Below are 14,236 nucleotides of genomic sequence, written 5' to 3' on the forward strand. Positions count from 1 at the left end.
TGTGTTTCTGAAAAGCCCCCAGAAAAAGGATTTTTCCAAGAAAGGTACTGAAGCACCCTGGGGAAATGAGTTTGAAACTACTTCCAGCTGTGCTCCCAGCCAGGCTGCTGTGGAACCTGTAACTCCCAAACCAAGAGCAGAGAAAGCTGATGAGCAGGAAACAAAGGATATGAGTCCAACACTGAGTTGGACACAGCTCCAGAACCAGCTCACTGCATGCTCATATTTACACAGTGATGCTGTAGAGAAATGCATCACTGAGCCAGCAGGGAAACCAAGTTTTTGTTGTTGTGGGTTTTGTTTTGTTTTTTTTTTTATTTGAGCCATTTTTAGCTCTTTCAGAAATGAGACTCCCCTACAAATCACACAGATCCCTGTGCAATTCCTTCCAGCCCTGTCCCTGGGCTCTCCACCCTCCTCCTTCCATGCTGCAGGCTCAGGCAGCTGGGGAAGTGTGCTGGGAAACACCATCCCAGCAGTTTTTGGGAAAACACTCAGCAATTAAGGCATCACAGGGTAATCAGAGCTATTTGCAGCCTTTTCCTTCGGGAATTTGTGGTTATCCCAGCAAAGAGGCAAGGGCTGCTTAGCTGTGGGGACTGATGTGCATCCCCTCCTATGTCTTTCAGGTGTTTTATGCTTCTGCTCAATGTCCCACTGGGATTACAGTTCTAATTAGGCAGTTTACAGACTTCACAAATGCAGAAGCTGCCATTCTTTACCTGCGGAAAAATCACGTCCTCTGCCTTAATCAGAAGTTCCCTGTCATCTGTAGGGAGGGAAGAGATGGGAAGGAGAGAGACAAGCGACAGGAAAAGGCAGAAAAAGTGGGTCCTGCTTGAAATCGTACAAAATGATGAAAAAATGCGAGTTTTTCCCAGTCCAGTGAGGTACTCCTGTGAGTAAAATGTAACTGTAAAGCCTGAATATTGCAACCCAAACAAGGAGGCCTACTGCAGAAATGGAAAGAGAATCTGGTGCTTTCCAACACTATTAATCACACAAGTCTGCAGCCTGCAGTATAAACGAGGAATAACTTCAGATAAATTAAGAAGTGGGTGAAGGATCCAGGAGGTGGAACAACAGAAAAATTATGGAGGAATCTGCCACAGTTGTGAATATTATCAAGACCATCCCTTGAACAGAATGAACATTTAAAATCATGAAGTGTTAACTCGGGACAGACAGATGGGGGACACACACACCTCTCCCAGCAGTCAGCAGCCCCACAGGCGGGTCAAGGCCAACCCCCTTTACCAACAACCACATTTATTGAAAGCAAAGCAATGTCCCAGCTCATCGTGTTTTACAACATTTTAATAACCCTGAAATCATGACTGCACCGGGACCACGTTTTCATCAGAGTAAAATTTACAAGCGACTCATTTGCAATGCATCGGACAGTAAAAAACAAACACGGGGGGCACACACAGGACAAAAAAGTGTCATCTCCATGTCAATGGAACATCCTCCTGGGACAGCAGGGGCGGTGGGGACAGTGGTGACCGCGGGACTGTCCGTGCAGGGCCGGCCGGCGCTGCGGATGGAGCTGGCAGAGTAACCTGAGCGATCGGGTGGAGACGCCGGGAGCCCACTAGAACATGGGCGTGAGTCCGTCCTCCCTGGGAAAGCTACGGTGGGGTGAGTGCTGGGGGGCCTCTCCCGAGTTCCAGGGCACACGGAGGGTGCTCCTGGCAGAGGCGGCCCGGGAAGGAGGGGAGCTGAGGGCACAGCACGGCCGGCTGCCCCGCAGTTAAGGTTTCACGGGTGCGCTGCCGCCGCCGAGGCGACACAAGGACGCGGGTGAGACAGTCCCGGGACCCGCAGGGACCTCCCGATCCCGCTGGAGCCGAGGGCACTTCCAGCGCTGCCGGAGCCGCGATTCCCCCCGGGCAGGGCACGCCAGGCATCCGTGCGGGTGGCACCGAGAGTTCCTTGAGCTCCGTGTCCCGTTCTCCAGCGCTCCCCCGGCCGGGAGCGGCTCGGCGGGACGCGGGGTTGTACATTCAGAGCAGCAGTTCGGGTGCGACATCAGGGGATGCTCAGCTCACCTCGGGTCCGCTGGCACAGGAGAGCTCCACGCTGTAGCTGCCCACAACCCAAATCCTAAAGGGTTTTCCAATTCCATTTCCAGACTCTTCCAACTCCAGTAATTCTTAACACATACAGATAGCCATATACAATTTTTTTTGTTTTTAATTAAAAAGCTCCTTCACATACACAATCATATATTGAATTAGCAAGAACAATAATATATTTCTCGGAGAACAGCAAAACATCTGCTCTGCCAGTGCCACCCACAAACTAGACAAAGAACTAAGAAATTTGACAATTTCAGACCACTTGGGAAAGAGAAATTCTCTTGGCCTAAAGGCAGGGAGCCATGCAGTGAAGGTGCCATGGAGGGTACAGCAAACGCAATATACAGAAAAACACAAAGTGTTAAAAATGTTTTCTTGTAAAGATTCTGCAGCCAGAGGGTGAATCCTGATCATCAGGAGTTTTCTTTACAATTTAAGAAATACTGGATAGCATCGAAGCAGAAGAATGACACTGAAAAAAATAAACAGCTACAAAAATGCTAAAAGATTGGTTTTGGCCAAAAGCTGAAATTTCCTTTAATATATTGGGGGGGGGGGGGGGGTTGTTTCTAAATTTTAAGAGTGGATCTGATTTACAAAAAGTCATTGCTGCCAACCTCATGGAAGAATAAAACACCTGACCCCGTAAGGGGCCTCAATGTCTTGGCAACAAAACCCAGAGACACCAAAACTGAAAGCCCTCCTTGCCAAGGACAAAATGCCCAACAAAACACAAACCAAAGAAAGAATCACAGAAGGAAAAGGCAACTCTCTTTTAAGTTCCACGACAAACTCTTGGAAGAGAAAAATATACAGGAGGTGGGAGGGGAGGCAACTTCCAGTAAAAACCAGCTGTGTGACTTTGGGGCCAGATCAATAAAATTGGCAGAACAGGCTTCAGACTGGGGATTTTTGCTGTTTCCATAACAGAAGTTATCCCAAAGCTGGATTTGAGTATTTTGAACTGTATCATATCTGCCAACACAACTCAGACCCCCTGCCCCACTGGGTCTTTCTTCTGGAATTGTGGCTCATGGACAATCCCAGTGAGAGCATGGGTGGTGGCTCAGGGCTGGGAACACTCTCGATAATCCAGCTGCTCATGGCAATGCTTTCCTTCCCAAAAGGATTGGGGGAATGAGCTCCACTGGACAAACTCAGACCCCTGAGACCTGGGGCCAGCCCTGCTGAGCATCACACTCAGCACCAGTGGCCCCAGTGCCAGTGAGGGGCCAGGGACTGGTTTGGGGGAGGCAGGAGGAGAACACCCAGTCGTGCTCAGCCAGGGAAGGGAGCAAGGCTGGGGTCTCGCCATGAACCCTCAGCCCTGCATCTCCTGTGCCTCAGGTTGGCATCTTTGGGTAAGAGAACCTTCAGGTGGTTAACATCTTCCTAAACTCAAACCCTGCAAGGCCAAACATGAAAATATTTTGCCGTTTATCCCCCTTTTTAGGGGCTATTTGCTCACCTCCAAAACATCAGTGGAACTGGCACTTTATATATAGAGACATCCAGCCCAGAAACTGGGGTGGAGCCAGGGCCTGGCTGGAGGGGGTTACAAACTCACCTACTGTGGTACTAAAGACATGGATAAATGAGAAGAACAGAACTGGAACACAAAAATGGGTACTGCTGCTCTTGGATGAGACGTGCAAAGCGTTGATGGAAAAGCTCATGAGTGTCACCAGCAGAGAGCAGAGGGGTGAGCACACGCACAGGAGGGGTTTGTCTGGCTGTACACTGCATTCTCATTCAAAATTAAACTTCTTCCTTGAAATACCTTCACAGATTTAACAATATATATATATTTAGTATCCCCTGCGTAAAAGAAAAATACACATTATTTCAACAGCCAAGAAAAAACTGCAATTTATTAAGTTTCAAAGAATCTTCGTACTCTTGAAAGCAACTTTCGGTGCATGTTCTTTTAACAATCACATTCTATGAGGAGAATAAACATTAAAAGCCACAATTGTTGGTTTTCTTTTTAATCTCAGAGTTACAGACATCTTTAATTCAAAAGGAAAGGCAAAAAAAAAAAAAAAAAAAAAGCCCCCCCAAGAAACAAAACCCACCCAGCTCCCCCCTCCCCAACCCCTCCAACAGAAATTTTCATTCCCAATTTGAAAATATCAGGAGTTTTTCTACAACTCAATGCTAAACTTCAGCATGGAAAAATTGTATGTAAACACGCACATACACACATACATATTTTATATAAGTGTGTGTGTGTATATATATATAAAATATATATGTAGGAGGCGTGTAATGGCAATGAGATGCAATTACTCTGAGGAAAGGTTATTCAGCTAAATACACTACTAAAACTTGAGGAACAAAAAAAAAAAAACAAAACAAGTCTTGAACCCAGTTTGTGCATAGTTCATGATCCTCTATAAAACCAGCTTTTGTTAATTTGCAATCTTGCAGGACCCTTTAAATCTGATAAAACCATTAAAAAGCTAATCTTCCAAAAAAAAAAAAAAATGTAATGCACAAGTTTCCTGATCCAAGCAGGCAGGGAGCACAATGTTCATATAATTTTTAAAACATACTTGAAGTGTATGTTATTCCATTGTCTTTCTTCCTTTCAAAACAATCAAAAACATTGATCTTTTTTTAAACATAAAGCGATTTTTTAATATATAAAGCACTCTTCAAACATCTATTTCTTTTGAGTCCATTATTTGGTAAATATGTAACTGCTACACATTAGATTAGGTATTTTCTTCTTTCTTACTGTCTTTTTTTTTTATTTTATTTTGTTTTTTAATAATATCTTCAGTGCTAGGAGTTGGGTTTTAAAAATACATGAAATGGTGTGGAGTTGCTCCTCGGGAAACCCGGCTTTCCTGAGACATCTTCCACCATGTGCAAGATAGTGATCACAAAGTTTTCGCCACTTTGACGAAGAGGAGGAAAACAACAACAAAAATAGTACACAGCAATGGCCAAAGAAAAGGATAATACAACAACACTGTTCAATCCCAGAGCTCTGAAGTAGCATATCTTCATTCTGAAAATAGTTTTCTTTACGATGGAAGTCTTTTTTTTTGTTTTTGTTTTTTTTTCTCTCTTTTTTTTTTTTTTTTTTTAAATTCCTTTTTTTATTTTAAAGTTTGAAGGAGAAAAAAAGGTCTGTAAACAGGTGGGAGCCAAAACTTCTGGCTCCTCCAAAAGCAGTCAAAACTTATGTCCAAGTGCTTGTTTCTGTTCCTGCTTGCAAGGGAACTATCAACTCTTTACAATTATCTATGGCCACAGTTCAACAAGAGTATTTTTTCTTTTTTTTAAACTTTATATTCCGAATGGAAAAATGGTGCAATACTCCGGTAATAATTTTCTTGCATTAGTCCACAATAAAAAGCCGCTAAAGGTAGATATACATATTATTCTCCAGAGATACACACTGTAATTTTTAAAATGCAGTAAGAGTCCTTGAGTAAACATTTACACGTGAATTGTCGCCGGCCCCTTCTATCAGTTTCTTTCCTTTTTTTTTTTTTTACCTTTTTTTTTTTTTTTTTTTTTTGGTTTTTTTTTTTTTGTGTGTTTTTACCATTACAGGATTAGCTACAAGAAGGGCTGCGGACACTCAGTGCAAAGTTAGAAGCTAATAACAATTAAACATTTGACCAATGAGCAAATAAAAAGCATATACTGAACCAAAGGAGAAAACTTCACACGTTGAGTTAAACCACATGTGGGCACACGCACACACAGGCACACACACACACACACACACTCACATCTGTCCCAACAAAAACATAGAGTCTGAACTTTAAACAAAAAAAAAAAAATTCTTAGAGCCTGTTTTTTGTGTACTGATGCTGACCTGGAAGTGTAATAATTCAACTCAGAAAGCGTTCACATTTTGTTATTGGCCTGCTGGATTCAAGTATTTGCATGTTGATATGGTTTGTTGCTTTTTTTTTTAAAATTTTTTTTTTGTTTCTTTGTTGATTTTTTTTTATTCTTTTTTTACTTTTTATATTTTTTGGGATTTAAAAAAATGACATGAAAAAGTAATGAAACAAGGGTAATGTGCATAGGCAGATCCATGGGAGTAGTGGACACAGAGATACCCCAACCCTGCCCTCCCTCCCCCCCCTTCAACCTGTACAGTCCAGAGTTGCCACTCGGATTCATCACTTTTCTGTACCAATGGTAAATATCACACTTCACCCTTTCTGATTATTGGGTCCGCCTCTGTAATGTGCATAATAGTCACAGGCTCATTTAAATAGGCTTTCATTTCCCCCTTCCCAACCCCCCCCAGTTGATAAAATAACCCTTTCCAGCCCAAATTCTGAAAAGTGCCCTTCATGATAGACCTATTCTAAGCAGCTTTTATACTTGGTTTTGAAAAATCACCATACAAACATAAAAAGACGATGTAAAACAAAAAAAAGCCATGAAAAAAAAAATAAAACCTGTCATTAGCATGTGACACTGACCAAAGGAGCCCATACTGTTTCAGGAACAGTTCACAAGGACTTCTGCAGTTTCGGATTCGATATTGGACAGAGGTACTAAGGAGGGCTGCCAGTCTCATGGGTTAAAGCTGGATTCTTCATCAAGCCCGGGACTGGAAAGGGTTACCTTTCTCTCTCTTTTTTTTTTTTTTTTCTTTTTTTCCATTTCTCTTTTTGTTTTTAATTTTTTTTGTTTTCCTTTAGTGCTGATGATTGTTATTTCCATTTTGTTTTCTCTCCTCTCCTAGATGGATTCCCCGCTGAGCAGATCCCCCGGCAGGAGGGTGTTGAGGGGCGTGGGGCTCCCGATGACTCTGCCGTCGTCGGCGCTGGGGGGGCCCCAAAGGCTGCTGGAGTACTGGGGCACCCCCCCCCCCAGAGCAGGTCGCTGCTGCCCTTGCCCCCCAGGCACGGGGGGTTCCAGTGGCCGGCGTCGGGGCGCACCAGCCCGTGGGAGCTGCCCGAGGAGCCCAGGCGGCTCGGGGTGGATCCAGTGTTGGACTGCCAGCTGGAGGTGGGCGGCAGCGCCTGCCCCTGCGCCAGGAAACGGTTCACTTCTTCCTCACCAGCAAACTCCGCCAGGATGGTAGTGTTGCCCAGGACACACCTGAGGGCACGAGCAAGATGTGAGGTGTGGGGTGGCAAAGAGTGCTTTTGGTGGATATTCTGTCGGGAAAGGCTGTGAGAATTGGGATTGTTCAGCCTGACCTAACTGCTTGAAGGAGCTTACAGGGGAATGTGGAGAGAGGCTATGGACAAGGGGGAATGGCTTCAGACTGACAGAGAGTAGGGTTAGATGGGATATTGGGAAAATACTCTCCACTGTGAGGGTGGTAAAGCCCTGGCACCTGGAAGTGTCCCAAGGCCAGGTTGGATGGGGCTTGGAGAAACCTCAGACAGTGGAAGGTGTCCCTGCCCATGGCAAGGGGTGGGACTGGATAAACTTTAATGTCCCTCCCAACCCAAGCAATTCTGTGATTCTGTGATAGGGATCCATCTTCCCCCAAGCTGAAATCGAGGTGAAGATTTCCACCACATCCACTCACTTTGAGCAATCCCTGTGTCTTTGACAAAGCCTTCTCTGTCCTGTTTTCTATCCACCTTTCTACACCTATCGACACCCAAATCCACACATGTGGAGACCACCTCCTCTAATTGACACATCCTGGAGCCTCAATTCTCTTCAGGAGTAAGGACAGAAGCTCACCAGCCAAGTGATGCTCCCACTACCTCAGTGCTTTCATTATGCTCAAGCTATAACCTGCTGATAAAGGGAATTGCTTTCCAACCCTAAACACCCAAATATTCTTTCCAAACATCACTCTCTGTATTCTTTATCCTCCCAAATGGCATGGATTTTGTCACTCCAATTCTCCAGCCCTTATGCCAATTAGTCCCATGGATTTTAGAACTCCTAAAAAGCACATTTTGTTGTCATACCCTTCTCTCATAACTCCTTTTAAAAAAGGTGACCACCATGAACACATTCCTTATGTAGCATTTTTTTACCCTCTCTGTTTCTCTCTAAAGCTAAAACCGTGTTCCTGTGCTCTCCCTGAGCTTCCTTGGGAATCCTTATCACGTCTTACAAATTCTTTGTGGCCTTACAGGTGACAAGTCCTAACTGAGGATATTATAAATAAAGTTTCGTAATGTCCTCTTATTCAGCAGTACATGAGTATCTACCCCCAGTTAACTTTTCTGTTTCTCTCATTAGGCAATCTTGAAAATCAAGATTAAAGTAACTAGTAACTAGGAAAATATTTTCTGAGCTAGAACTGACTTTGTAACAGAAGAAAGAGGGAGCAGAAACATACATGTGCAGAGACTTCTGGGCCTTGGCTGCTTCCTCCTTGGAACTGTATCGGACCACAGCATTCCCTTGGGTCAGGTTCAAGTGGAATGTGATGAGAGGGCCGTGCTGCAAACACAGTGTCCGCAGTGTGGAACCATCGATCTGGGAAGAGAGGCAAGGGCAGGAAAGGTTACCTGTGGTATTGTGATCTTACCTTAAATGCTTGTTAAACAAGTGTTTAAAAGCTAAAGAGTGAGTTTAAGTGAAAGGAAAAAAGAAGTACTTAATTACACACTTATTGCTCTCTGCATTGAGGGAGACATCCTGTCTTTTTAAGAATTCCCTACAGTCCAGGGCACAAATTTTCCCACTTTAGGTTATACAAATTGTCTTTATCCTTAGAAGTCCATAGAAATCCAGAAATAAGTCAAAGGAAAAACACACTTCATAAATGTAATTAAATTTTCCCCAAGATTAATTTGGATGTCAGCATCCAAGGCTTTGTGGCTTATGTTCTTCCTTTGGAATGACACTGTGAAGGACAAGTAGAGGATTTGACAGACATATGAGAAAAACCCAAAAAACCCATAGGAAAAGCAGATTTTACATCTCTCTATGTGCTTTACATCATCATTCACCTCCAAACTTACACAGCAATGGTGCCCACTGAATGACTAATTACAGGCTAGAAAGTTCATACTTGATTTGACAGCACTTTGAAAACTTAACAAATTCCCTGTACAAGACAGATACTTGTAATAAATGCAGAATAATTATTCTTCTTTCAAATAAATCAAATAGCCAAGGCTGCTAAATGTTGTTCTCATCATCTCTTAAATGTTGCTCTCATCATCTCTTAAACCCAAGTGTCTTTTCCTGCCCAGCTCTGTACAATTCCAGTTACCTGGGGGGTGAGGTTCCTAAGAACCAGCCAGCTGCTTGTTCTCCCTGAGCTGTCAGTACTCCATGCAGAACCTGCAACACAAATTCCACAACAAAACATTTGATCACGGTCTCTGGAGAGCATCTCACAGGCAAATTTATCTGGAATCACAACACACTAACAAGCCTCAGTGCTGCTGAAAATAAATCCTACAGCAGTTGCCTCACACCTTGATTTACTGTCTCCCTTGGAATGAAAGGTTGCTGAATGAAAAGCCGCTCTTGTTACATTTCAAATATCTGTGGCATTTTTCATACTCCCACAGTAACTATTAGGGAGCTAACAGATGCAGGTATGGCAACAAACTGGATCCTCAGGATGCATTAGAATTAATCTGGAAGACACATTTTAAAAGCAATTCTGATGTCCAAGCTCAGATTGCTGCTGCTAATAAAGATTTTTATGGCACTGCAGCACTCTGCTCTCTTGCCAGTGACAGATTAATGTGTATGACTTATTCAAAACAGGTATTTCTGCACTGACAAAGTCCTGATTGAAGATACAAGGGCATAACCAACAGAACCTCTCTGCCAACCTCAGCCTGGTGCTTTACAGCTTAGCAGTTTACAGTAAGAAGCTGTACAAGCTTGATAGTTATGAGAGGGATTTGAGAATCACAGTGGATCCTGTGGGTGCCCCAGAGAGAATCCTGGCAACAGCTTTATCTGCCCTTCCAGGTGGGGTTTTGGTGAAGAAACATCCAAAAGAAATGGCAGGAAGATGGAAGAATATTTAATTCTCAATTTAGTGTAAGTAGATTATTAAAACAGTCAGCTTTATAAAAAAGGAGTAATACCTGCATATATATCTATTATTTATACAGATAGAGATATCTAAATATAGATATATATACAGCCAGATCCATGGTTTCTCATATTTGTATTAAAGCAAAACAATGGCATCTAAAAAAAAGGGCCTGTATGAAAAAATTCAGGTATTCCCTGAGGGCCCTGCAATGCCATCAGGTCCTAAATGCTTCACATCCATGTGTTCCATATTAAATTCCATGGGCTCCTCTTGAAGCCTTGTGGACAGTCTTACATCACACCACAAGACAGGGCACATGTTTAAAAGACATTTTTAGAAATTAAGGAACTGGGGAAAAAAAAAACCTAGTTGGGAGCTAAATACATTGGGCAGTTCCTATGTAAAATTACCAATATGACCAGCTGAAAGATGCTTCATTTACAATTTGTCCAAACTGAAATAAAGAGACAGGACATGCATCCCCAGAACAGACCCATTCTAGCTGTGCTGAAGCTCTGGTTTCTGGAGCCTCACACGCAGAGTGAAAAGCAAACAGTGCCAAAGAAGAGGCAGAAGAGAGAGCTGTGAGTACCAGAGGAGTAAGAGCTGGTCCAGCCCAGGGGACTGGCACCCCACGTGGAGGATGGCTTGGTGTTGGTTAAGCCTGGAGGAGGTCTTGTCGGAGCTGTAGTGTTTCTGGGTACCTTCCAGAGTTCGTGGGACAGAGAGGCTTGGGTGTGAGAGATCGGGCCAGAGGACCACGTGGACTTGATGTCTGACAGTTTACCTGCAATAGAAAACCAATGCATTTGTGTATTCTTCATTCATGGGTATCATGGGCTACATTCTTCCAACTTCTCAGGAGGAAAAGAACAACTTCTTGTACCATCCAGTGCTATAAATCCTGTATTCTTTGAACCTACTTACACCTGTGTTCACAATTTCAAGTACTTTTGTGTTTAGTGAACTTCACACTGTCTGCTACATACACAGCTCCCTTTGGAAAATCTATTGTTTTGCTTTCTATAAAAGATGATACATGGAAAAAAGTTCAGAAAATGGACATAGGTGTTTGAAATCTGATTTCACCAGAATTATAATGAAACACTTCAAGATTGTCTCTCTCAAAGGTTTAACAGGACTTAAACACTTTTTCTTGCACAACTCATTTTATCTAACATCAAGAATTCAGTATGGTCCATATGTTCTTCTAATGCATTATTAAAATTCTTAAGATCAAAGGCCAACAAAAACTTTATTTCTGAATATTTGAAGTAACCTATACTCTTTTTTCCAAGTATCTTTGAGAAAAACTAAGTCTCCAGAAGATCAGACCATATCACAACCTGTCAGTCTTTATAACTTTCTGCTGTTGCTTGTTCTTTCCCTGATCAGTTTTCAAACTCTTACTGCTGTTCCTGCCAAATCAAAGTTTTATAAAATAACACAAACCCAAGAACAGCAAACACAAAAGCATAGCACCCAGAGGGGCAGACAGAATTGGTTTAAATAATGATTAACAAAACAAGTCTTTATTCACCTTTAGACTTACACATCCCTGCCTTTCCTCCTCATACCAACACGTGCTGTGCAATTAGAGCCCAATTTCCTTGTCACAGCACAGTTACCAACACTGGCAGCACATGTAGGGCTGGAATGGACTGAAAGGGACACAGTCCTGCACCTTCTGCCCCAGCAAATGATGCTGTGACTGTGCTGCCCTAATGCTTTAATGCTGATTGCAGAGAATAAGAAAAAACTTGGCCTGACAAAGCCCAAGATGCAAAGATCTTGTGAATTTTTATAAAACTAGAACTGGCAGATATAAGTTTACACTGGATCAGTACTTTAAGGCATCAGGCAGCCACTGAGTAATTTTATGAGTCCTAAAGCCAAATTTACCAGTTGCAAAATCACAGACTCAGTTACATACACACACACTCCCCAAATTGCCTCAATTTATCTAAATCATTTAACTCAATTATTTCATATTGAATCATAACAATTTAAGTGAAAGGGCAACCACTCTCCCATCTTCTGACAAATTGCAGCAGCAAAAATAATTTGACAATGACAATGAGTGTTAAATGGTGGGAGGAGAGGAGCAAGTCTGAGTTTGAGAGCTCAGAGCAGCCCAGCCAGTGATGGGGCACCCGATACAGGCACAGCACCACAGGTCAGATGTTGCTATGTCACTCTTTCTCATGGGGGTAACACAAACATTAGATGACACTGCAAAAACAAAAACAAAAAGGCAGCAAATAAAGCAGAAATGCATGGCAGATAAAGAAAAGCGAGCCACTCCTTTCTTTTCCTTTCACTGGAGGAAAACATCCCAAACAGGCCCTTTTTGTTTTGCATTCTGCAGCATGACCCAGAGGCTGCACCTTCAGAGAAGTGGAGGGTTTTCAGTGGATCAGCATTTTCTTTTCTAATCCATCTATACAGCCCAACACATTTTTATAATGGGAAAAACTGGATTATTGAGGTAGCTAGCTTGCAAGCAAAATTTCTGTGTTTTGCAAAAAGAAGATCCAGAATTTAGAGCTCATTAAAGAAAATGGGGTAATTAGTTAACTCACCTATGAGCTCAGCCATATAGGGGTGCATCAGGCTTTAGCTTGACTATTAAAAGACACTGAAGAGCCCCAAACCCAACCCCTCCAGAGCCATGCAAAAAGTACCTCCTGGAGGCACTTCTAAAGCTTTTCCTAAGCTGAAGATGTTTCACTTTTAACAGTGAGTTCAGTAACACAAATTCAACATCAGCTCTTCCTGGAAGGGTCTGCTCCTGCTGAGGCCCTGGGCAGTGTTCCTCCCCACCAAAGATCTCGATGCCGGCATTGAGTGGCACCAAGTGGAATAAATCCATTTCTCCTCAGCACAATTCCAGGCACACCATCCACCACTCCCCACCTCAGAGCTGACAGGAGAGCTGCCACCTAGCACAGGGCTACGAACACACTTCTGCCTGGGGGAGTGCTCCTGGAAGCAGTGGGAGAGCACTCTCTAGGGCCTTTTCCTGGGAATGCAGAAGCTGTGGAAGCAGAAAGGCCGTACCTGCAATGCTAGGTGCAGATGCAATGCTGCTGAAAGAGCTACTGTAGCCGGAGGCACTAAGCGGCCAGGCACTCGATGAAGGCAGCGTGGCATTCTGAGATGATGTTGGGGATGACCCTGCAGAACCAGCAGAGAAGCAACTAAGAAAGATGGGCATAATGATGTTTGGTGTGACATAAGCAAATCTCTTATGTGCAAATACAAACCATGCAAGGCATTCTCTTTCATCAGCCCGGTCTCTGAAGTCTAGGAATGAAATGTTACTGGAAGCGTGATAAAGTGGGGCAGAAGTCTTTAGAAGGAAAGAGAAGAAAGCTGGCCCAGGAACAATTGTAGTGCAGAAGGTAAATTCTGCATTTTCTTTAAGATACTCAAAAAATGAGTGTTAAAGTGTTCAGTCTCAAAGGAACAGGCTTCATTTTTAAAGGTCCTCTGCCAGCTGACTTAGGCAATGGCAACTGTAGATGAGCAGAGATGTGTATGATAAACTAACCTCTTACCACGGGTGATCTGTCCTAAATTACTCAAGGTAAACGCTTCCCCTACATCCTAATGCCCACAAATATCTTTAAATTTTTGCAGACTTTCAGTAAAAGCAAGGATATATTTAAGCAATCTCATCTCAAACTGATAACATAATTGAAACAGCACGAAACCACCTCAGTCAATCACTTACAATCTGAGCAGCTATCTAAGCCTATGTACGATTTCCTTACTGGCAGCAAATGAAAGAAACTGAACATAAAATAAAAAGTCTTCATTGCAAAGACCAGGAGAGCTGGAAGTATTCTCTCTAGCCACCAACAAAATCAAGTGTGTATCCTGGGTGACTTATCATTCCTGACACACAGAGATGGGCTGTGATACTGAAACATCTTTAACTGACTAATAAAAACAGGTGAGCTCTGTAGCAAAGAGCACTGTGTTGAGGTAGAAAGGAGGAATTAAAAGGACAATCTCATCCTTCACAGCTCAATAAAAAACACAGGCTTTGTTTTCAACTGGAACAGCAACCAACCAAACTTTACCTTAACCAGACTCCCTGTGCTCCAAGGGACACCAATACAGGCATCAGTTTCAAGCAACAGAACTCTGTATCAGGCCTTCTCTGGAAATAATCTATTCCCCAGGCAGG

General features: G+C 43.1%; 1 protein-coding gene across 1 annotated transcript in view; it reads right to left on the reverse strand.

The window, feature by feature from the left end:
- Positions 1–2,178: 2,178 nt before the first annotated feature.
- TNRC6C (trinucleotide repeat containing adaptor 6C) overlaps positions 2,179–14,236 on the reverse strand; it is a 39,926-nt gene continuing 27,868 nt past the window's right edge. Inside the window, 6 exon segments of the mRNA XM_042032664.1 lie at positions 2,179–6,929; positions 6,932–7,163; positions 8,374–8,513; positions 9,256–9,326; positions 10,634–10,828; positions 13,102–13,218. Of these exon segments, the coding sequence (XP_041888598.1) occupies positions 6,801–6,929; positions 6,932–7,163; positions 8,374–8,513; positions 9,256–9,326; positions 10,634–10,828; positions 13,102–13,218 (884 nt within the window). The 3' untranslated portion in view covers positions 2,179–6,800.

This window comes from Corvus kubaryi, unplaced genomic scaffold (genome assembly GCF_017639235.1).
Source record: "Corvus kubaryi isolate FWS band 111438036 unplaced genomic scaffold, C.kubaryi_AGA036_p1.0 37353, whole genome shotgun sequence".
In the NCBI taxonomy this organism is placed as follows: domain Eukaryota; kingdom Metazoa; phylum Chordata; class Aves; order Passeriformes; family Corvidae; genus Corvus; species Corvus kubaryi.